This window comes from Motacilla alba, chromosome Z (assembly GCF_015832195.1).
Source record: "Motacilla alba alba isolate MOTALB_02 chromosome Z, Motacilla_alba_V1.0_pri, whole genome shotgun sequence".
Classification (NCBI taxonomy): domain Eukaryota; kingdom Metazoa; phylum Chordata; class Aves; order Passeriformes; family Motacillidae; genus Motacilla; species Motacilla alba.
In genome coordinates, this window is record NC_052046.1 from 23124403 (window position 1) to 23148696 (window position 24294).

Below are 24294 nucleotides of genomic sequence, written 5' to 3' on the forward strand. Positions count from 1 at the left end.
TCCATAAAGAAGTTTGCTTTCTCAAGAAAACCCGAAACAACAAGAAAACCCTACAACCTTCCAAAATTTAGACATCTCTGCCCCATACTGTTCTATTGAACCTGGAGCATGCTTGATTGCTGAATGAATAGTCCATGTGTCAAATCAACTCACACAGAAATGCAGGAATACATCTGTTTAACGAATGGTAGTTAGACTTCTTCATCTTTCCTCACATGAGTTTTCTCTTGCATGGAAGCTTGCATCTGCTCATGTGGGGTCTCTTTAGCTTCAAAAATTGCACATTTCATACAGGTTGATCAGGCTGTGAATGTTACTTGTTGCAGTAGTTAAGCACTCCAGTGCATGACTTTGGCATGGTTCTTGCAACAGCTTGCTATTTAGAAGCTTCATTTGAATGTAGTAGAGATTAGGTTACAGACCTGAGAGAAACTGTTTATATACAGAAACATTCTTTGCATTTAGAAAAAATGCAAAGGAGATGTTTAGATAGTTCTCTAGCGTATGAATGAGCTGTTGCTTATAATGCAAGCATTTTTATTCCCATTGCAGACTGCAAATTACTTTTGAATATGCATAATCTTAATGAAAGTCAGATTTTTTTTACACTGTTTCTCAATTTTATAGGAAAAATCTGAATTGCAGCTTCACTAAAAAGCAGTTTCATACAATATATACTAGGTTGGTAATTTTACATTTGGAGTGTTTGTGTCCTCTTTTTGCTGGTTGTAACGTGATTCAGGAAGCTGAACTTATATTACTTAGTAGAACAATTTACCTCTTTCTTACCAAATTAATGTAATTCAGTTATGCAAAGTGTATTTGGAAAGCTTTTACGTCTTTTACAATCAATTATTTATGGATTTTTCTTCTGCATAAATGCTTCTAAAATTAATAATTTGTTTTGTCTAAAACAGAAATTGTAGTTGCTGAAAGTGTTGTTGTCATTAAGAAACTGCTGCAAACTCAGCCGGCACACCATGGTGAAATTATTAAGCATATGGCCAAACTCTTGGATAACATTACAGTGAGTATTTATTCACACACTCTTATTTGCCTTGTCAACTGATAATGAGATTTTTATCTCCTTCGAATTTATGCTGCAAATGGAAGTAGGTATATGAGAGAAATGCAAAATAATTTCTTTTTTACATTATTTTTTTTTCATGATCTTAATGAAAAGGAAGTAGAAGCTATGAGATGGCTCCAGTTTGTGCCCTGTGTCTGGGAAGCTCTTTTTAAAGAGATCACTGGAAATGCTGAATATTGCTAGTACTGTTACTCCAGGATGAATAGCAAGTTTAGAATGTGGAGTGGGTAAATTGAAATGAAAATCATGAGTTAATTTAAGGATTACTAGCCAGTTGTCTTTGTGATCTGGAGTGGAGTTTGAAACTTTTATTTCAAACCTTTTTCCCCAAATTACGTGACCTTTCCATTGTATCAGGCATGCTGCTGTGAGTGTGTTGCAGTGTCTTGAAGTTGCATTTTTATCTTCTGGGTATTTGAGATTCTGTGGTATTTAACATTAAAATCTGAATTATTCCCTATTATCTGTCTTTAGACTTAATTGACCTTTAGGTATGCAAATACTTAGTTCCCAAATTCTCCTCACAGGCCCAGAAATTGATAAAACATTTAGTGATCTGTCCTAAATTAGAGTGTAGGTATGACATCTAGTAGCTATCTATTATATCTTAAACCAAAGGTGTCAGATTTTGATCTGTCAACTATTATTTTTCTGTTGAGAACTGTTTAATTTCATAAAATTACGTATTTAACTCTTGATTTTCAGAAAATTACGTATGTTTTCATAATAGAGCAGTTTCTAAATCAGTGAACCTTCATTTCTCCATAGTTGAATTCAGCAAAGTTTGGAGTATTAAAAGAAAAAGAAAGGTGGTATTCTTGATTCATCCCAACTGAAAAATTAAATAAATCTTTGGCTGCAAAGAGCAGATGATCAGTTTGCAACTGATATAAAGAAAATAAATTCTACTGAATTGCTCATACAAAATAAGATACTGTTGCTAATTACATATCAAAGTAAGTAATACCTCATGTATAATAATTGCCTGTATTTTCAGAAAATTTGTCCAGTATTTTGATAGGATATTACAATCTCAAAAACAATGTTCTGCCACCTTACCAAATGAGTTTGGCATCTTATTTCCACATACTCTACCAGAGAAAATAGTTACTTCTCTCAATATACTGTTTAAAACTTAGAAGAGTTTCTTAGCTATTTTATACAATTAATACTTTCAAGTAAATACTCTAAGTTTTGTGGAAAAGAAAATCCTTTTTTCAGTCAAATACCGGGGTTGGGGAGAAGACATGCCGTACTTAAACTACTTCAACATTCTCAGGCTTTCCAATATGAGGTTGTGCAGGATATCAGAAAATGTTAAGTGGTAGGAGAATAGTCTGTGGGATAGAGCAATCATTGGAATAAAGTAAAAATCAAAATCTGATTCTGAACCCTGGCTTTTATTCAAGAATAAAGAAGGGGTGGTCAAGAATTGCAGTCATGTAGTCATGAACCTACAAGCAGCTGTAGATTCTCCAAGGTGATTTTTTTGCATCTTTCTATGACATTTTAAATGATAACTTCAACATACATACCTTTCTTGGTATGCTCAAGACTTTGAATTAAAGAATACATTTTTAAGAAGTTTGAATGCTGTATCATTTTTCTGACTGCCCTTACTATGTCTGAAAATAAATGTATTCCTTCACAGAATGATTTGGGTTTGGAGGAAACTGTAAAGATCAGCTGGTCCAAACCCTTAACTCCTTACTTCTGTAAAGGATAAGTGTATACATTTCAGAATTAGTATTTAATTACTGGGAATGTTAGTTTGAGATGTCAATACCTAATATAGCATTACTGAAATTCCTGACATCTGCACTTGTACTTTAAACACTGATCTTACTATGGCTATAGTGGTTGTGAGTTGACATAACACAATTACCTTGGATTTTGTCAAGGATTCCTGACCATTATTGCACTGACAAACGATATGCATACTTATGTGCATACGCACACGTGTACATACTTACTTTGCACAGGGCTTTTTGGCGTTTTGGTTGGTTTTGGTTTTTTCCTTGGCCTCTCTTATGTTGTTGTGAAGTATTAGGATTGAAATATAGAGGACCTACCCTATAGGTCTGTACAGGAGTATACACCTGTTATTAGAGGACTCTTGCATTTGGATGTAGGAAAAGCAGCCAAACATGGGTTTGAATGGACTTGAAACTGAAGGATGAGGGAACGTGAACAAAGAAATTCTTTGTTGCATTTTAGAGTTGAAATTAATTTAGTACTAGGTATTACACAGATGAAAGCATGAAGAGAAAATTCTTAACAGAATTAAATACTATTAAATCAAAAAGCCCATATGGAAAAAAGAAGCTTTTTGATTGTTCTGTCATGATTTAGTTTAAGTCAATGGTAAACAGCCACTAAAATAAGCAAAATTGTTGTAAACTCCGTGGAATAGACTTTTGATTTTGTGCCTAATTTTTTTCTCATTGATATTGTTATAAATTTCACTTGTGCTAGCCTGGGATTGTGATTGGCAGTGTTAAGGTGCTTGAAAATCTTTCACAGCACTGTTTTTTTAAGGTCATTTACTTAACTGAAATTTACTTTTTCTTGTTCTCATCTTGTTCTCATCCACAGAAGCCATTTAGAAAAGGGTGGGATAGAGATATTTAGAATATAACAATTTTGCCTTGTAAAATAAATAAAAACTAAATAAGAAGCTAAATATTAAGACCATATATGAAAAATAGTAAGACCAACTATAAGAAATATTAGGAAGTTCACTTAAAAATACTGAACTCTTGTAGATCACTGTCTCTAAATTATGATAAAGACTAGGTCTGTTTCAGTTTGTCCTTTGATTCATTATTTCTTACATATCTGAAAATAGTGGTTATTTTTGTTCCTTTACTTTTGTGTGTTTTCATTTGTACCTTAAACTTTTATCCCACATATGCCCAGGCAAAGATCTATGAGATATATTTTATGTATGATACTTGCTGAATTCTTAGACCTGTGCATAGTACACTTTGATCTAGCTGTGTTCCAGCCTCCTTTCCTCACACTCTTCAAAAGCTGTAATAGAGAATTACATGTGTGGTGGTGTCCTGAAGACATTAAACAAGAGAATAATTGGATCTCTTTACTTCCAATTTTAAAAATCACAGAAAACATTTCCATTTAGCTGTCAATGTGTTAATAACGTTGTCATGCTTTGCAATTTATTGACTTGCAAAACTGTGAGCCAGAGGTTGCAGTAATGCTCATTTGTGTTAGGTATGCACTCTGAGGTAGGCTTAATTAGTTTTATGTATACAGCTTTTCTAGTGACAGAAGTTTTAAAAATATACTTATGGGAAGGAGCCATTTAAGCAAGGGTCAGTTCAAAACCTGTTTTATGAGTTTCAACTCCAGCAGCAGCAAAATCTGATGCTTTGGGTAAAGAGTTTTAAAGTTAAGAGTTCATTGTGGTGCACCTCCAGTATATCTTCTCATCCAATTACTGAAAACTTCTGCTTACTGTCCACATCACCATGCTTACTAATCTGAAAATTCCAATTTCTCCTCATATTCCATGTCTCTGATAAACTATTCCCTCCTCTCTTTGCCTTTTCCTTATGTGTGGTTTTTAAAGTAGGGTGACCAGAAGTGTACCCAGTGGTCAGATATGCTGGAGAAATCTTATACAATGACGTAGTGATACTGCTTGTTTTGTGCTTTTTGTCTCGCTTTCTTGGTGTTGCTTGCCTTTTGACTTCTGCAAAACACTGACTTAACAGCTCAACAACTGTCTGAAAATGTTCATGATTCCAAGATGTATTTTTCCTTAGAAATACCTTGGGAATTCATCAGTATGTGTAGAATATGTTCTTGCATCCTCTTCTTAATGTTCCAAGACCAGTAGTCCCCAAATTTCTTTCTGCTTTTTATTTTTTAGAAAAATTATTTATTATGGTACATTGTATTCTGTAAGGACTACTATCTGGTTGATGGGAATCTTGACTTCCAGTGTGACTTTTCTCTTACAGTACTACTAAGGCAGTTTTTTTTTCTTTTGATAGCTGGTGAATTCTTACATTCTTGTTTTTCATTACAGATTTATTCCTAGTTCGTTCTAGAATATGAGCAAGAATATTAAAAATGTCTGAAGAGTTTTCTGATCTAGAGATGAGGAGAAATACTTCTTGATTGGATAAGGCATTCCAAATACAGAGCAAAAATAAGATAGGGATGTGTAATTTTTAGGAGCTTAATATGCAAGGAAAATTACGTCACTTATGAATGTAATTAAGTGTTATTTACTGTTTTGGATTGGGATTACTATTGCAAGAGTAGTGGACAGATAGTTTATAACACTGCTCTGTTCACACAGATAACAAACTTGACTTCCTAGTCTTACATAAATACTCCTCATAGTTCTGTTTCTGATATGGCTTCACAAAACAGGCAGTTTGCTTTCTTGAATTTAGTTCTCCTTTCTTGTGGGGTAGGGAAGGTATCACAAACTATGACATCCATATATTTGTATGTGTTTCAGTTCTGCAAGCTTCAGATTCTAGCCACATTCTTTTATCTTCTTACTTTAATAAGTATTTTTTAAATTTTTTTATTAGTAATGATTTGACAAATAATTCTCATAATTTGACAATTTTTTTTACTGACTCTGATATCTATGTGTTTTTTAAGAATTTGAGAGGAATATGTGGCCACTGGGACATTGTGTCCAGGGACACTGAACTTGAATAAAACAGTTTTTTAAAAAATTGTACACTGTATAAGAGATGCAGTCACCAGTAAAAATTCTGTTTTAAAGTAATTTTATATGTAGAAGTTCAAAGAATAGAGGAGTCCTTGAAGGTCTACCATTTGAAAACAAAAAATGAATACTTCTCTTTTGCTCCTATTCTTTCCTGGGTACCTTTTCTTCTTGCTGTCAGTCTGACATTTCAAATCAAGTTTATCCCTCTTTCCATTTCTGATTCCAAGTAAAATTTAAAAAAATTGCTAGCTATGCAAATTTTCTCCTGGATGCAGAAAATTGCGCCCCATTTGCAATTTTAGTATCTCTCATTTTGTGACAGATGTGAATAACCAAAACTTGTGATTTTAAGTTGTACTTTACCCTTGCATTTTGTGTGAATATATTGAGGGCTGAACTACTTTTCAATAGTTTTTCAATTGTGCTGCTTAGAGCAATCTGTAAAGTCTTTATGGTATCTTTCTCTAATTGCTGTAAGTAACCAGAGTCTTAGTTTGAGGGGAGTGTCTGGCTGGTTTTTTGTTTTTCTTTTGTAACCATTTACTTATTTTCCTTGAGACAGGTAATGGGTTGAAATGGCTTTAGAAACTGCCTCCTGGTACTAAAGGCTTAAAAAGTGCACTTAATCACTTGCTCGAGCCATATGGAATGAAACATCAGGCAAAGTAATTTACAATCCTGTTTGCCTTTGAGGATAATGCAGAGCAGGGCTGAATAATGAAAGTATTATTTCCTGCATTTTTGTCAATTCAAGGTCCCTACTTGAGCTATACTGAAAAAGGCAGTGAAGGTCTAGAAGGGGCTTCATTTCTTGTTTGCTGTTTTGAGTACCCTGGAAACAACAGCTGTAGGATCACGCACTTGATACTACATGTTGAGAACTGGAAGCCTTAAACAGGGAAAAAGAAGTCTGAAAATATTGTGTGATTTTGACCTCAAATGAATCCAGTGACACAGAAACATTGGGTTCATCGGTTCAACGTACACTTTTCATTAAAATGGCTTCTGCTCAGGGCTTGATTCAAAAAGTCTCTAATTGGTATTGATTCTTGTGGCACAAAATTGTGTTTAATATATATGCAGTATTTACATAGTAATCTAACCACCTGGTTAAAAGGCAGGTTCTCACAAGAAATTTCTGTCTTCCATTGTCAGTATTTTTCAAATGAGGCATTGTTTAGTCTAATTATTTAGCATTGTAAAATTAGTTTATTACTCTAATAAATTTATTTTAGAAACTAGAAAAAAGACTTGAAGAGTAAAACACTGTGCTTAAATGCACACTATTTAAATATATTTAAATACATTTAATAGTGGTTTTAAAGTGTAGTCCTGGACTTGACTGGGAAAATACAAGAATGATACTTGCATATCATTATTAATGGTATTTCTGAAATTGATGTGCTCTGTGAGCTATGTTTGCTTTATAAAAAGACAACAATATGAAAAGGAATGTTTCTGATAGGCTGCTGCCCAAACTATGGTACTTGGTGATCTCTTGTAGCATTTTAGTATTTTAACAAGTCTGTAATGAAATATTTTAGAAAAATAAATCTAGCATAACTGAAATCTGAAGTTGCCTATATATTCTTATTTAGAGGTATCTATCTGTACAGTAGGCAACTTGAACTGCTCCAATACTGGAAAATCTAATGTACCACTCAATTACTATTCTTTAGCCCAATTTAAAATAATAGATTGGGTGTGAGGTCTTAATGCAGTGTAACCTTTGGAACATTAGAAATAACCTCTTTCCCTTTTGAAATCAGTGCACAGTAATGGCATCAGACTTACCATTTTGTAGATGAACATACTCTGACTGCGTTTAAAGTTTTTATACATAGCAGTTGTTCAGTAGCTTGTTCGTCTCTCTCATAGTGTAAATTCCAAGGCTATTTAATTTTCTGTCAACTCACATTAAAGAATTCATCTGTATCTTGACCTGTATTTACATATATCTATATATGTTAAATCACTGTGTTATACCACTCTCAACATATTATGTTACCTCTATCTTAAATTTCTTCCAGAATCAGAATTGGCCTTTATCTCTTACAGGACTTTTTGTTGTTGTTGTTAGACTCTATTCTGTTTATCCATTATGTACTTTTTCTTTCCATGGAGGCAGTCCTTTGTTTTCCCCCTGACATGCCTGTTTATATTTTCGTTGGCATATGTTTGCAACCATGTCAAGTACAGAGGCAAATATTGTCAAGTTGACTTAATTCAGAGTTTTTTCCAAACTTTTTGGAGCTCATTTAATCATTAAAAATTATTGTGAACATGATTAGTGTTTCTTTAGTAGGCTTAGTAGTCCATTTTACCCTTTTAGAATATACTTTCATAAGTAGTACTTTCAAATGTTACGAGATTAATGAGTAAGATACTTAATATTATGTTCCCATTGTAATTCTGAGAAATAGATATTCATATGTTAATAACAGACATGGTGGAAAGGCAATTAAAGCATATATAAAAGTTACTAAGAATTAATACTTTGAGAACAACAATGCTGCATTTCTAAAGCACATATATCCTGTGAATCTTATCCAAGGCAAAACTCACCCTGCTGTCAGTATAAGCTTATTAATAAAGATCACTGTGTAGTGTAAGGACTAATGAAAAATGTTAGTATGAGTTTTTCTGATCCTTTCAGAAAAAGCAATAAAGTTTGGTGAAATTGCTTAGGAAACTTTTCTTTTTTTTGAATTACAGTCAGTTTTTGATAGACTAGAACAGTTATGCCTTTCCCCTGACATTTCAACATTTGTTGAACAAGAGTCTGTAGAGAATCTTAGAGCACCACAGTCTGTAGACACTATACAAGACATGCTTCTGAACTTTCTCATTGCATTCTTTCTTCTTTCTACTCAAGGATGGAGTAAAATGTTTTCAAGGGATGTATGTAACATAGATGTAATTTTTAACTTGACCACCAGGTACTGTAGCCTAGCTCACCTTTTAAAAGAGTATGTGTATATTATTTCATTTAAATCTTAACTGCTTCTATCTAAACTGCATGGAGCATGAGCTTCTGTTTCCTTCTGTGCTTTTCCATTTTGTCTTCCCTCTGTTTTTGGTATTGCTGTGCTTCTAAACTTGGCATCATAGACTGGGAGATCATCTAAAAGCTACTACTGGCAGTTATTTCAGTGATACTGTTAAGCAGCTCCAAAATGGTAAGACCTGTGTGAACTTTTGGGTCAATGTGTTTCAGTTAAGATGGTAGATCCCATTCAGAAATTGTGAATTGCATTTTTGAACTTCTGTTTCACCGATATTCTGAGTTCAACTAGTCTTGGACATTTGCAAAAATACAAATCTTATTGTCATAAATAAAATTCTGAACAAAAATGAAGGAAAGCTAGTAATAAAGAAATCCATATGCTTCTTAACTAGAATAGGCATGATTTCTGAAAGCTGTATTATTTCTGTATGAATATAGTAAAAAAAAAACCACACAAACCTCTGTTTCATTTACACATAACCTGTGGTGTTAACCATAACCTGGTAGCAGGAATTCACAACCACATGTTGAAGGCTTGGGCCGTGTTCCTGGATCTCATCAGCTTGTACTGTGAAAATGTCACTTCTGTGTGCCTCTGTATCATCAACCTGCAAGGCATGAGTTTTGGATCAGAATCAGTACCTTACATTTCTATGAATATTCAGTCTTCCACAATGGCTGTATTTAATTTCACACTGCATAACTTGTATGGCAATTGTCTTTAAATAGTATTTTGTTTAACTTGTTATTGAACAAGGACGCATACAAGTATGCAAGTAGTCTTTGTGACTCTGTTAACTTTGAGTGCTCAATGTTTTCTCAGGTTCCAGTAGCTAGAGCCAGCATCCTCTGGCTCATTGGCGAGTACTGTGAACGGGTTCCAAAGATCGCACCTGATGTTCTGAGGAAGACAGCCAAGAGCTTCACGAATGAAGATGACCTTGTAAAGTTGCAGATCTTAAATTTGGGTGCAAAACTCTACTTAACAAATTCAAAGCAGGTAAGCCTAAACTCAGTATTGTTTGTATTTAGAGTCATGGCAGGTTTTGTACAGTCTGTATAGATCAATAATGATTTCTACTATATAAGTAACCAAACCTAGTCCATATTATTCTATGAAGAAAAGCTGAACATATGTTTTCAAGAAATATGATAGACTAAATCTAACCATGAGTCTTTAAGTGTGTGCTGGAGCATAAATGTGAATGTAGTGACGAGATGAACTATTTTTTTGTATCTATCTTTCGGAAATTGTGACATTTTTTACTTCACATAAATAGAGAAGATCTGTAAATTGTGTTAGTAATACCAGGTAGGAGATTTTGCTGATGTGATTTAATGTTTTCCCAAACCAAAACCAGAACTTTGAAGAAAATGCTGTCATTTTGAACAAGAAGCTGCTCACTTTTTTGTTCAGGATATCTAAAAGGAAATGCCAGTAATAGGCCTTGTTTTGTATTTCCAACAGTGCTTGTTTTAAAGATAGTGACGGGTTTCTCTTTTTTTTTGATTTATTTAGTTGGTTGGTTGGTTTGATTTAGTTTTTCCTATTTCCTTTTACCTTGGGGACTGGATGAGTTTTATATCTCTAGTAGTAAAAATAATCTAAAAATGTCAAATAACACAAAGACATGAACTTAGATCTCCAAGCAGCTGAAAACAATGGCTATGAGAGGTGCCAGGTGCCTCACTCTTCTTAAGTGACAGCACAATGAATCCTATCACTGACTATGGAATGTAGCATTTTGACACTAATTTTTCACTGGAAATCCAACTATTGCTGTAAAAGATTGTAAAATCAAAGTTTTTTTTCCAAATGTAGAAGAAATACATTGTCAGATATATACACTTTCCTGTGCTGCTAGACCTCTTTGTTTTAAAACAGTTTGCACAACACAGGATTTTGCATCTCTGCAACTGTGATGTCTTCTTGTTCCTTGATAGTTATATGCAACTACAGACATGATCTGTCGAAGGCTTTATTTTGTAGGGTGTGTGGGAGATTAACTGTCCTTGCATGCATTCAGATAGGAGTGAATGAATGCTTTGCTTATACAATCTAAAATGGGGCAGTAATAAAAGGTGACTTCTTTCTGGCAGTGCTCATCTTAAAGAAAATGCTGGCTGAGATGAGAAGATATTGGGGTTAACTATCTGAACTGTCTTCTTTTAACGAATTATATTTACTGATTTTCCATATAGTTTTTGTAATTTTGCACATAAATTCTTCCACACCATATTTGGTCAAAAATCTGTTGCATACAAGGAGATTATGATTTCTGTAATTCATTTTTTCTTATTTCACATCTTAATACATTTAAAATCATCATTGTAAGTGCTACATAACCCTTTATTCAAACACGGTAATGATGATAAAGCAGAAGAAACTGTCTCTGAGATGCCTACTAAATGATGAATTTCATCAAAGGGTGTTTCCGTCTAGTAGTTTTAGGTTGTGGAAAAAGAAGTTATTATCTCAAGTGGTCATGGTATGCACATAAAATTTCTGACAGTATATGTCTGGTGACTTGGCTTGATTCAAAGTTCCTTTCAAACTAGAATACCATGGGTTTCCCATTAGAGACTGGCAACACTCTTCCTATATCTACATTATTAATTCCAGGAGTAACTCTTCTACTCACTCAGTATTAAAATTATTTCCTGGAATAATTTCACTTCCTAAAAAGTTCAGCCATTTTTCAGTTTCATTATTAAAATTTGATGTCAGATCTTGTAGACTTGTTTGCCCAGTTGTCAGTCTGTCCACCTCTCCTCAGTCCCGTGTTTTCTGTCTCCATATCATATCCTATGATATAGTAATTTTATGAGTAATTAAGCAGTTTCATCCAAAGTTAATGTAGTTGTGAAAACCTCAAAGATAATATTTCACTTTATTGAAAAGTAATGGCAGAATGGCAAAGAGACACGCAATGCTGACCGAGTAGGTGAAAAGAGCTCTTTCACCAGGTGAGGGAAAGGCGAGTTGAACTCATCTTGACTTAACTTCTGTTAAGTCTTGTTTGGAGAAAAGCACAAAGTTCTGGAGTAAATAAGACATGCTTGTTTTACTCATTTTGTCTAAGTATATTATTTTTTTTGCTTGTAGTTTCCTGAAGTATATGGTGAAACAGTGAACACATTCGCAGAAATTATTTTTAACAAGATTTCTTAAAAAAATTTAAAGTATACTTTAAATCCTGAGATCACCTCATGGTCTTTCAAAGGCTTCCCTATAATTTAAGGTAGTTTCAGGTCCAGTTATATCTGGATAGGTATGTAATAAAAACAGGCTTCCCTTCGGTTGTCAGTATTTTTTGGTAAGCTTGCTTTGTTTTTTCAACACTTAGGGTCATAAAACCTTTAGTGTGCTAGATAGCTTATATAAGAGAAATATGTCATATAGTTGCCTGAGATGTTTTTTGCATGTAGCAGAAAGAATAAAGATATTTTGATAGGTTTCTGTTGTCTAATGTAGTAGGACTCCCACCAGAAAAAGTCCCAAGTAGTTGTAGGGTGTAAATAGATATGTCAATCATAGTTTAGCACAATAGCCTTATCTTGTGTGTCTAAAGAATCAAGTTACTGAAAGCTAATGATGTGTAGGAGCGGATAGATAACTGTTTCTCTCTCATTGTAGAGCCTCATCTGTTGGAAAAACCTGAATTGTAAAATTTTCAGGTGGAGATCTACCAAAAAATTGCTGCTAATATAGGATAGGCATTAAATCCTTAAATAGAATTATTGTCACTGGAAAATTCCAGAAATGTTGCTGGAGGATGATTGAATTCTAGAAATACCTAAACCTACCCCTCCTAGCCAAAATGAAATGCACAAAAAATAATAATGGGTTCAGCAATATGGTGATAAAAAAATTCTATTCAGCCTATATAATATGCATGTCGAGGTATCAGGAAGTACTGACATGTGATAATAAGTGTATTAAATCACAGATCAGAATACTTTGTCACTAGTCTATGAAGTAGTGATGGTGTGCAGAATCTGTCATGTTTCACCAAATCAGTGTGCTTGCTGAAATTATTTTCACCTTCTTTTGAGAACTCCTTTGTTGGAAAAACTTACATGCATTTGTTAGTTTATTTTTTGTTTTTATTTAAAAATAATTGTTTCTATCAGCTACTTCCATGTAGAAAAGGTCTCCTGCGTGTTTTTTTGCTTTACCATAAGAAAAATTTTAAAAATTACATTTCTTCACTGTTTCCATAAAAACTATAGTGTATGTGATAATTGTGAAGAAACTTCTTGCAGACACAGAATATTCTTGCATGTAAGTTTGTTGTGTATTTATCTGTATTGAACAATATGAAAATGATATTTTAGAGGACAGAGCAGGGAGGAGGGAAAGAGAGAGGATCATGGAGAAAATTATCCCATTAAAGGAAATGCTGTCTTTTAGAATCAACTCTTTATCTGTCAAATTTTTCTTTTTGTAATTCCATCAACACACACTGAAAAAATGCCCACTGTGACAAGGCCTTCAACTTTTCCCATCCCTATAGCAATTCGCAGGTTAAGATCATTGTGTTTTATGATCCATTCTCCTGAGCTTTCTGCCATGACAGTGAGGAGTCTTGTCTTGTTTTACGGTGGAGAAGTGATGGCAAAGGCTGCAGGAGGTATCCCTCATTTAGATTAATGCATGCTACCTGGGAACCCTCCCTTCCAATTCCATTTAGATTGAACAGCGCAAGTCCTGCATGAGTGCAGATTATGTAGGCTCAGTCTGATGCAGTTGTTTAAAATTTTATACCCTCATACAGAATTAGCTGCCAATAAACTGTGAAATACATATGGGAAAGTTTTGCCTTTCCTAGAACTAAGACAGTACCTCAAGGCAAAAAAAAAAAAAAAAAAAACAAAACCAAAAAACAAAAAAACAAAAAAACAAAAAAAAACCACAAAAAAACAAAAAACAAAAAACAAAAAACCTAACAAAAAAAAAAAAAAAAAAAAACCAACAAAAAAACCCCCCAAAAAAAACAACCAACCTTTTCACAGACCCATTCTTGGGTATCAGAGAGAAAAAATAAACAAAAAATATTTAATTGACAGTTTTTTAAACTATGCTGTTATATTATTCTAATTTATAATGACTAATTTCTTCCAGTCTCTGGTACTATAGGTTATTTTTGAAATGCTTGCATATGTTGCACTGATGGGGTTTAAATTAGAATCGTTTTCTGTTTACTATATATCTTACTTACAGGAGTTAATCAGTACTCTGAAAAAGCATTTTTATATCTCCAGAAAAAAACTTTGACTTGCATCCTCAAGTTGGAAGTTATTAGTCTGAACTGTTTTTTTAGCAAATGGCATATACAAAAATTGACTGATTTTTTGGGACATATTTTTCTGCTCACATGATTGAAACTGTGTTATTGTCATAGCAATAGCATGATAAACAATGCCAAGTTGCTTCTTTCTATCAAGCAGATAAATCTCTCATTATTATACATTTTTAACCCTGTCTTATGCAACTATTCTGAGCTGAAGTACCAAAATTTACTTCCTTAGGATGGTATATAATTTCTGCGCATTTTCCTGTGTGGTTGTGTATAAAGGAAGTGGCGTACATGTTTCAAATGCATCTAATGGATTCCGATCTATTCAGCACTGTTCTTCTGGTTACACTAAAATATTTTTATTTTCTATGTCTCCTTCTTTTCTTATATTATTTTCTTAGCTTAAAAATTATCTGAATTATTAAAATCATTAAAGATATGTTATTATCAAACATCAAATTAGGAAGCTGTTATTATACTGTAAAAACCTGTGATAGTATAAGTTGCTCTTACATAAATAAATAAATGACTGATAATACTGAAGGCTTTAAGCTTCAAGAAAAAAAATGGAAGAAGTCTTTTATCCTGGTTTTTAGAGGGCATCAGCAGCTTGCTTTTATGAAAAAGTAACAGCTAAATGCACTGCAAATAATTTGCAGTAATCCAGTTCAGTGATTCATGTGTCTGCTTTAATGGGTCATAATTCAGGATAAAGTAACTGAGTGCAGTCAGAGTGCAGACACTGCTTATGCCAGGGACAGTATCTCTTCATAAAACACACCTCAGCAGAAGTAGTTTGCCAGCCTCCTAATACCCTCTGATGTTTTGATGTCCTGCATATTTTTCCGATTAAGTTTTGAGTGCCATGTTTTTAGTTGTATTTCCACATTCATTATCCTCACGTAGACCCTTCAGCGGGTTTGCCATATATGATTATTTTTTTAATGATGCCTTTCTTTCCACTTCAGCAGTTTAATAATCTAGCACATGGCTGCTTCTCAGTACTCAGCATTCACCTCCCCAATACAGAAGAGGACATGTGCTTTGGCTGCAGAATTCCATTTGCAGCTTTAGAAATGCGTATTCCCTGTGGAGCAACATTTGTTTGACATAACCATTCATTTTTATTACCTCTTTAAATATGTTTATCCAGAGTTATCAATAATCATAAATAACTTGTATTCTGTTCTTGTCCTGTTTTTTTCCACAGACAAAATTGCTTACCCAGTATGTATTAAATCTCGGCAAGTATGATCAAAGCTACGACATCAGAGACCGTACAAGATTTATTAGGCAGCTTATTGTTCCGAACGAGAAGAGTGGAGCTTTAAGCAAATATGCCAAAAAAATATTTCTGGCACAGAAACCTGCCCCATTGCTTGAGTCTCCTTTTAAAGGTATAACTGCCAAAATCATTTGGTAAATGTTCATTTTGTAAAGGAATGTGGCAGCTTATTCTATTTCAAATACTCTCACAAATTGTGTCACTTAGCAAATAGAAAAGATTAATATGCAAGGATGCTTGGTCTCTTTACTTGCTTTTCAACAAGCAAGGCGCACAGTGCATTTTCTCTAATGATAAACCCTGACAAAATGATCTATTTCTATTCATGTAGATGTTAAATTTTATTTAAATAGCAGAAGGTATGTCTTTTCAGGGAAACTATGCTTCAATTTAGGAAAATAGCTCTAGGATTTTACCTGGACTTTATTAGATGATTGTTAATGTGAGTATTGCAAATATTATATGAATTTGAAATAAATTGAATCACTGTAGATATTTTTTCTCTAAAATAATAATTTTCTGTCTGTATTTTGCCTGTTGTTTTGCAGGTAATATTCATTGTCTTCTCAAATTAAAAGGCTATCAGGCTATCTAAATTTAAAAAACTCTGTTATTGAGACAATTTGCATTTTAGTTTTCATACTTACTTAGGTCTAGTTTTGAAGCTTTAAAAGGAGCTCCATTTTGAAGAAAAACTATTAAAATTCTGGATGTGTTTGTGCCAAGACATGTATATGGATTGTTTAACTGTGCTGTCATTCTTAATATTCACAGTAAAGTAATTTTTAGAGAAGCTACATTTCAGAGCAACACCTCTAAACACACTGACTGATTAGCTTTTTTATTGACCATTATGGGGGAGATTATTGTAATCTATGGACTGAAATCAGTTTTTTGACCTATGAAGAGCTTCCTAGTTTATATTTATTCCATGACATTTGAGGTAATACAATGGCAATTACCTTTAGCCCTGATTAAGATTGCTCCTTGTGGTAGAGCTCACAGTGTTTGTGTATTTCTTTCCTCCCCCTGCTTTTTTAATAGATCGGGATCATTTCCAGCTTGGCACCTTATCTCACACACTGAACAACAGAGCCACTGGGTACCTGGAGCTGTCCGACTGGCCAGAGGTGGCACCTGACCCCTCTGTCCGAAATGTCAACGTGGCTGAGTCGGTATGTCAGTGTCCCTAAAAGTAACTTTGCTGAAGGCACTCATCAATACAGAGTATTAGTCCAAAACTGCAAGTATTTAAATACTATCTGTAGGCTGTGTTGAAAGCCATTGATGCATGGGAATGTCCCTGTTGCTTATTTTATCTTAGAAATCAAGCATCTGGAAACTTGCTTAATGCTAGTTCTTTTCAATGACAAAAGTAGATAAACTGTAGGCCACTTCTGCTTCATTTGTGGAGCAAGTAGGCTTTTTTCACCTCCATCTCACTTCTGATTTCCTATCTTTTATCTCCACTCTGCTGCAGTATGTTAATTGAGTGTAGCTGGACTACCAAAGTCAGAAATGAAGAGGTTGGTTTGTGAAAAATCTAAGGCTAAACAAAAAAAAAAAAAAGGAAAAAGGTAATACAAATGACAAAAAGCAGCTGCAGGGGATTAGATTATGTATGTTTTGAAGTGTGGAGTTTGGAAGAGGGTTTACATTTCAGATAATCTGAAGAAGATTAGGAAAGTTTATGATAGGAAAATGTCGTCTATTAGTGAATTTGTCATGTGTTGACACATTGGGCTTGTCATCTACTAGCAATAGCTTTTTGTTACTGTAGTGTAAACTCTACGGGAAAGTCATCTTTTGGTACCAGAACTGTGATTTTTGTGTTGGGTACCAGAGTCCTACTGGAGTGCCAGTGAAAGCTGTTGAACAGTAGCTGAAATTTTAATATATTGGTATATAGTGTGCCGATGGTGCTCCTGGAGGCATGGCATTGTATGTAATAGATACAGAGAGAAAAGAATGCAGTCCTGGTAATGAGCCAACTTTCCCAGTAAATCATAGATGAAATTATTTGCTTATGAGATGTTACACACAGAGCAAGAAAATTTTAAAAATGTGTCTGACTTACAGAAGCCAGTGGACAGCAATCTGGTGGGAAAAGCATTTCTCTTTAGTACTGTAATGTGTCTACCTTCTTATGTACATTTCAGGAAAAGTGCTAATTGTGTACAAATTTCTGAAAGCTTTTATGGAAAGAATTTTAGATAATCAGCTCAAACAGAGGATTATAAATGACAGGGTTGGCGTGAAAGAATGTGCGAAGGTGCTTTCATCCACAAGACCAAAACCAATACCAAAAAGTATTGCAGGAAATTGATCAAATGACATAACTTCCATTTATAACATAGTAAAAAAAATCCACCTCCAACTATTTAAACCTCAAAGCAAACAGGAAAATCCTTCAGCCATGTTTTTTGCAAGTATTTTCTTTGCAGGATATCTCATTTTCATTAATTTTATGGTTTCCCTAATACTGCATGTGCCTACATAGCATATGTGACTAAAGCTGAGTTAAGCTGCAATCCACATGCAAATTGTCATTTATATCCAAAAGATTATTGGCATTTTAAACCAGCTTTTGGTGTTAAAGAGGAAGCCAATGTCTCTCTAGAGTTGTTTAGCCTTTCAGGTCATTGTTAGAGCCTATTTCAAAACTTAAGTCTTATTCCAGATCAGATCAGTCAATGAGGCAGACCTGTATCACACTGTTGATAATTGATAGAGTTGTCTGCCAGTTTGTTTTTTTTCTCCCGTCCTGAATTTTAACATTGCTTCTCTAGTAGCGTAGAGGTATATGGAAAGAAAAAAAAGTCTGGGGGAAATACTGCCTCATTTTCACATTCTCTTGGTAGTAAAAAACTACTTTTATTTGGAGAATTGCAATGGAAGTAAAATAAAATTGGTCTGTGGCTACCTTGAGTGTCCACATCTGTTTTCTGCAAAAAATTTGGGATAATTAAGATTATGGGATTATTTAATCTTCATTCTAGTTGTAGTCATCTGGATCTAGAAATAAAACTCTCAGATTTCATGTTCTTTTGGCATAGAAATTTATTTATCATTACTGATGCTTTTAATCTAGCTTACTAAATCTTTTTCTGGACTTCTTAATAGACATCTCTCATCTTTTATAGGTATGTATCAAAGTGCTGGTTCTCCTAATTGTGTAAAGTAAGAGAAGTTTAATAGCTTCTCTTGACTTGCTTAGATGATTTGTTTAGCAACAGCTTAATACCACTACTCTGAATGTTTTTATTCTATGTGTGTGCATACTTTTGTATTGCTGGTTGCAAAAGCAAACTTAAACTGAGATTTATTTACAGGCAAAGGAATGGACTGGAATTCTAGGCAATCCAAAGAAGGAGAAACCTACTGATAAGTTTTACTCTGAATCAGAAGAGGAAGAAGATGAGTCTGCCAGTACCAGTTCATCAGGTAAGTGTTTGGAAAGCCACTTGTATTTTCACTGCCTGTGAAACTGTGTCTTCAGAGCTCTCTGGTACATAAAAAGAAAAAAAAAAATTGCAAACAAAGCCAGAGCTGTGTGTAAACTCAATAAACTGGGGGGGGGGGGGGGGAAATTTGCATTCACTATGTTAAATAAGTTAGCTTTTGATTTGTTTCCCAGGTAAAAAAGCTGGCATGATGTTTTTATCCTTTTTGGATTCTATTATGAGTAAGAAGAGTTTCTAACTCCAGTTAAAACTGAAAGCACATAGCTGTTTGCAGGAGAAGTGCCCAGATGCTTGGTTCTCAAGAACCTTAAATCTTAGGTGTTTTTTGGAATTTGGTGGTGGTGAAGAATTATTTTGATAGCATGTGCTGCTGTGCTGATAAATGGCCAGATCTGTTTAATTGTGTAATCTTTCATAAGATTTATTCAGCAAATTGTGTTACATTATTTCTCTGAAGTTCTTCATTATGTTTTCTGTTTATTATAATGAGGATATTGATGAAGAGGGTAACAGCTGCCTATCAAGTTCAATAAGCAGAGGTTCTTTTAACTGTTCTACCATTTATTGTCAGATAAGCAGCTCCCCAGGACAGCCATTTCAGAAGATGTTAGTATATTTCAGATGTAGTAAAGATCATAATTCTCCCAGGTCCAGACCTTAAACACAGAAAATGTTTGGCATTAGAGACTTGAAAGGATTATCATCATCTAGTTAAATGGAAGAGGGTCATCTTAGAATACAAACATGGAGCTGCTTCCTTCCAGTTCCTAAACTGAGGAAATATGCAGAAATGTTTAAGAATTGTACCACTTAAATTAGAGATTTCTGAAGTAATAGAAGTATGTACACACTTCAGATATTCGAATATTTGGTAACTATATGATTAATTACAGAATTAATTATTTGTTTAAATCAGTGATTCATAGTCACTATGGGTATTTAAGAACAGATTATCTAATTAAGCAACTGTTTGAGAAGATAATTTTGCAGCTGAGTGAATGTAAAGACTAGAAAATTTGAGGTCATCTCCAGCTCTTAATAGGGTTATGTAACTGAAGAATCCACATGTGATTAATTTATTATTCAAATTTCTAATTTGAAAAAGTATAACACTGTAGGCTGAAGAGGACAGGTTTTTAACTAACAAAATTTTGTAGATATAAGGGGAAGGTAGTTCCCTTGCCTGCTTTTGGCACAGGGTAGGTAACTAAAGCTTGCAACTGGATCTTAAAATACCAAACCACTGTTTAATTTAAAACAAAATATGATTTCTAAAACACTAATTATTTAAGATCTTTAGATCAAAATTGTAAGAGTTGTTTTTATTTCAGGGAGTGGGTCTGACAGTGAAAGTGAGAAGGAAGATAAAGAGGAAGGCAGCACTGATGAGAGTAGTGGGAGTTCCTCTCCCAGTGAAGAATCAACTGACAGTGAATCAGACAGCAAAGGAAGTGCTGCTAAGAAAACATGTAGGGCTGTCAATGAAAGGTAGGTAAATATTTGTCTGGTTTTAATTTTTTGTGATAGTAGCTTATAAAGCACTCTTCCTGTTACCAGTCTGCCAAGCCTTTGATTAGGTTTTTTTGGATATGTATTGGCCAAGGAGTGATATCAGGGTATGAACCTAGTTCATATTTTCATTAATCAGACTAGTCTTATGTTTGGAATTAATTTCTGACTTCAGTAAAATCTTGGGTGGCTTGTTGAAAATTGATGTAACCTTGAGAGGCTGAATAAGTGATCAAATAGTTGTGTGAAACACTTAATTACCTTTTGCCGCAATTTTGCTGAGAGCTAAAATTAAGTCCTTCAACACTTTGCCATTATGTAACTAAGACAATTGATTTTTCTAAATAATGTTATATTAAAAAGATTATGATCCAAATATTAGAGGCAAGGGCTGTGAAGGGAAACGGTCATAAGATATTTAAGTGTTAGCACTTTTGAGATTGCCTATTATCAACAGCATTATCATGTATTAAAGTATCATTAAAATTTTGAGTAATTGGGGCTAATACCTTGGATTGTATGAATCTGTTTCTTCCACTGCTGTCAGCAAGTGGCCTCTGCAGACACGATCGCCCTTTACTTTGTTTTCTGCTGCCAGCAGACTTGATGAGTTTGCAGCTCAGCTCAGTCGTGGCTGACGGCACTGATTGGGGCACAGTACACACTCTGCTCCTTTTATTACAGACAGTAATTAAAGCAGCTCGCCTTGCCACTTCCATAACAAACACAGCATAATGCCCTAATTATGACTTTATTAATTTAAGTCAGGATTTAATGATTTTAAAAGTGATTTATATTGTTTTTCCTGTTCAGAACAAATGAAATCTGTAGGTTAAATTAATACAGGCTTTTCATCATCGCAAAGTTAAAAAGCTAGTTACCAGTAAATTCTTTTCATTAGACTAACATCTGAAATTTTGAGCAGTAAGATAAACAATTATTACCCATCAAAACTGGCTGATGTGCAGTAAAGTAACATTTTTAATCTTCAAAGCTAGTTTTAAAGCTAAGCTAAAGATAAATTATTAAAAAACAACTTCATTTATATAATGGGTTCACGACAACTTATTTGTTAATGCAACTACAGCTACTGTTAAATGGCAGTGAATGAAATATAGATAATTCTGTTGTCATGAAGAAACTTTGGACAGTATGTAGTAGTGAATTTTTGTTTAAGTCATTTACCTCAAACAAGTTTTTAAATGTTGTCATACTGAAACATAATTTTCAGTACCTATTTTTCACCATGATTTTAACTGTCAGATGGGCTACATTACACTGTTTTTGTGACGTGCACAAATGTTCCATTTTTATCTTTGCAAGCTTCAAATTTACTGCTTTATGCTTTTGACTAAAATTTGGTGAGATAATTTTAGCTTCAGTTACATGGGTAGGCATGGCCTAAATGTTAGTAATTTGAAATAATTTTGATTAAATTTTATTTAGGCAATTCAGTCATAGGAGGCTCTTGAGAGGAGGAAGACTTTACTCTGTTTTGATCTGTCTTTTCAGATTTTCATTTCTCCTTCTCTGTATTTTTTTTCATCTAAAAACATTGCAATCTCAGTGATGCAGCATAATACATTCTTTGGTACTGTTCCTAAAGCTAAGCAAAAATGTGTAACAATTTAATATGAGCCCAAAGGGACTCTTAATAGTTGAGTAGTCTAGATTTGTTTAATTATTGTTGACCTTGTTACCCTTCAAGCACTTCAATAGCCAATTCATTGTCTTGGGAAGGAAGCTGAGTCAGGTAGTGTATGAAACATCTGATTTAGAAGTATAAAATGGTTGTTTGCAAATCCAAGAACAGAGGGCTTTTTTCTATATGCAATATTAATTTTTCTGCTCCATGATAACTATTAGAAAATAATTTTCATTTCCTGTGGTAGTAACTCCCCCTGAGACAAAAGGGTAATCTACTAATTGGTATTTAAAGTATTATTAGATGTGAACAAGGCATATAACATTCAGTAGCTGTTAACACAGATCAACATAATCCAACATTGGTGGAGTAAACAGAACTTCAGTGTGTGAAGGCGTTCAATGTGACCAAAGGTATAGGAATATAACATCTCTTGTGTATAAACTCTTTAATGGATTGAACAATTTGTAGACATTATAGGTCTTATTTCTAGGTGATGTAGTTTTATTTAGAAGAATTAACAAAGGAATAAACTAAATTATTTGTTTTTTAAGCAATATTACTGTACAAAAAGATGATATAGGAAAATTCTGTTCATCATAGGTGGAATAGTATGCAAGCATCTTTGTTTTAAAGAGTGGCTGCACTTTCTTTTGTAATGTCACAAGCTTGATGCGTGCAAATATTTTTAATATTTCATTTGTTCACATTTAGTTTGGCTGTTTTGCTGGTTTAGACTACATATAATGTTGTACTGTGTAGTGTAATAGAACGGTTTTGTGTAGCCTTAAACTACATCATTCATAGCTGAGTTTTTTTATTGTGAAGAAATCATGACTTAAAACTCATTTAATGAAACTTTGAAATGCTGATGTAGGATATTGTGCAAGCAGATTTCTTTGGTGGTTTTACATGTCTCTTAATGTTTTTTTAAATATGTAGTGATTCAGAGGATATTGAAAAGAAAGCAGGGGGGATTTCCAAAAAGAGAAGCATGTCCAGTTCCTCTGATACAGAGTACACTTCATCAGATGAATGTTCTTCAGGATCCAAGTCAGAATCTGACTCTAAAAGTGACTCTGAGTCTGGAAAATCTAGAAATGCTACCTCTAATAAGGTTAGTAAGGTAAAATATGTTTTTTTAAAGCCTCTATAAAAAATGAGAATGTGTATCTAACCATCCATTCATGTTTCTTTCTGTTGAAATGAAGATGGGTAGCAGTTTTATGCGTACCTAAAACAATCCAGAATGTATGAAATTTTTTTTTTTTTACTTCTGATAGACAGACCAGTCCAAAAGTCTTTTGATAGTTTATAAATTACAAAATTTCAGTTTATAATTTTATGTTATTTTTACTCCATATAGATGAAGAAGAATAATAGAATCTAATTATTTTTTATATACAGAACATAATATTTTTACTAGTAGTCTATTATTCTTTTATAATAAAATTATTTGGTTTTTAATTTAATTTTTAGGTTATTGTTGAACTAGTGAAACTTAATGCACACATGTTGATTGTTATTTTATTAAAATGGAATCTTAAAGTATAGCTATAGTTCCTGGGTCTGAGAGAAAAGAAAACCAAGAACCAAATGTTAGTACATTGTTTTTTAAGTGTTTAAAGATGTTCTAATAGAACTCTTAGCTTAGTTTTAAAATTTTCTGTTAAAATTGAGAATAGGACAGTTAATGAATCTATAACTGAGATGTATATATAGATTGGAAGCATTAATATTCCTAATGAGCAATCAGCTTTTACTTGCTGTCTGTGTTTGATAGGATTAAAGAGTTCTGTTACTTCAAATTCTGTTAGCTTTCTTAAAACAGGTATGAAATAGCAAGCTTTATAATGCATATTTTTAATTGATTTCAAGATATGTGAAGATGCAAAAACATGCAGCAGAGCTATTCATGTGTCAGTTACGATTTAATTGCTTACCTTAGTGAAGAAAAAGAACCTAAAAGTTCATTACTCAAACTAGTGTTACAGAACTAACTATTCATACTATTAGCATTAATTGGTTGCTGTTTGTCCACATATCTTGTATTTAAAAATAAATAAATGAGGAATTTTTTGCTAAATCTCTTCAGGAAGAAGAGTAAAAAAAATTCTGGCACTTATTTTTCTGTTATCAAATACCTGCTATGCAATTCTTTTTATATATTTATTAAAATAAAAGTTGAAGAGTAGAATTGCAGCTCAGAAGTTTCCACTTAAATTCTGATATGTGGTATTGAATATTAAGTGAAACTCTTGATGCATTTTAAATTAA

The 24294-nt window shown here is 33.6% G+C and overlaps 1 protein-coding gene across 5 annotated transcripts in view; it reads left to right on the forward strand.

Moving 5' to 3' along the window:
* Window positions 1–24294, forward strand: part of AP3B1 (adaptor related protein complex 3 subunit beta 1) — a 153228-nt gene that overhangs the window by 67279 nt on the left and 61655 nt on the right. For all 5 annotated transcript variants that reach the window (XR_005255446.1, XR_005255447.1, XM_038125180.1 and 2 more), the window contains exons 14-20: window positions 918–1027; window positions 9638–9814; window positions 15325–15511; window positions 16444–16574; window positions 18732–18843; window positions 20195–20351; window positions 22960–23134. Coding sequence is in view for 3 of the 5 variants with exons in the window: in XM_038125180.1 (XP_037981108.1) it covers window positions 918–1027; window positions 9638–9814; window positions 15325–15511; window positions 16444–16574; window positions 18732–18843; window positions 20195–20351; window positions 22960–23134 (1049 nt within the window). In the remaining 2 variants the exon portion in view is untranslated. The remainder of the gene's footprint in view (window positions 1–917; window positions 1028–9637; window positions 9815–15324; window positions 15512–16443; window positions 16575–18731; window positions 18844–20194; window positions 20352–22959; window positions 23135–24294) is intronic.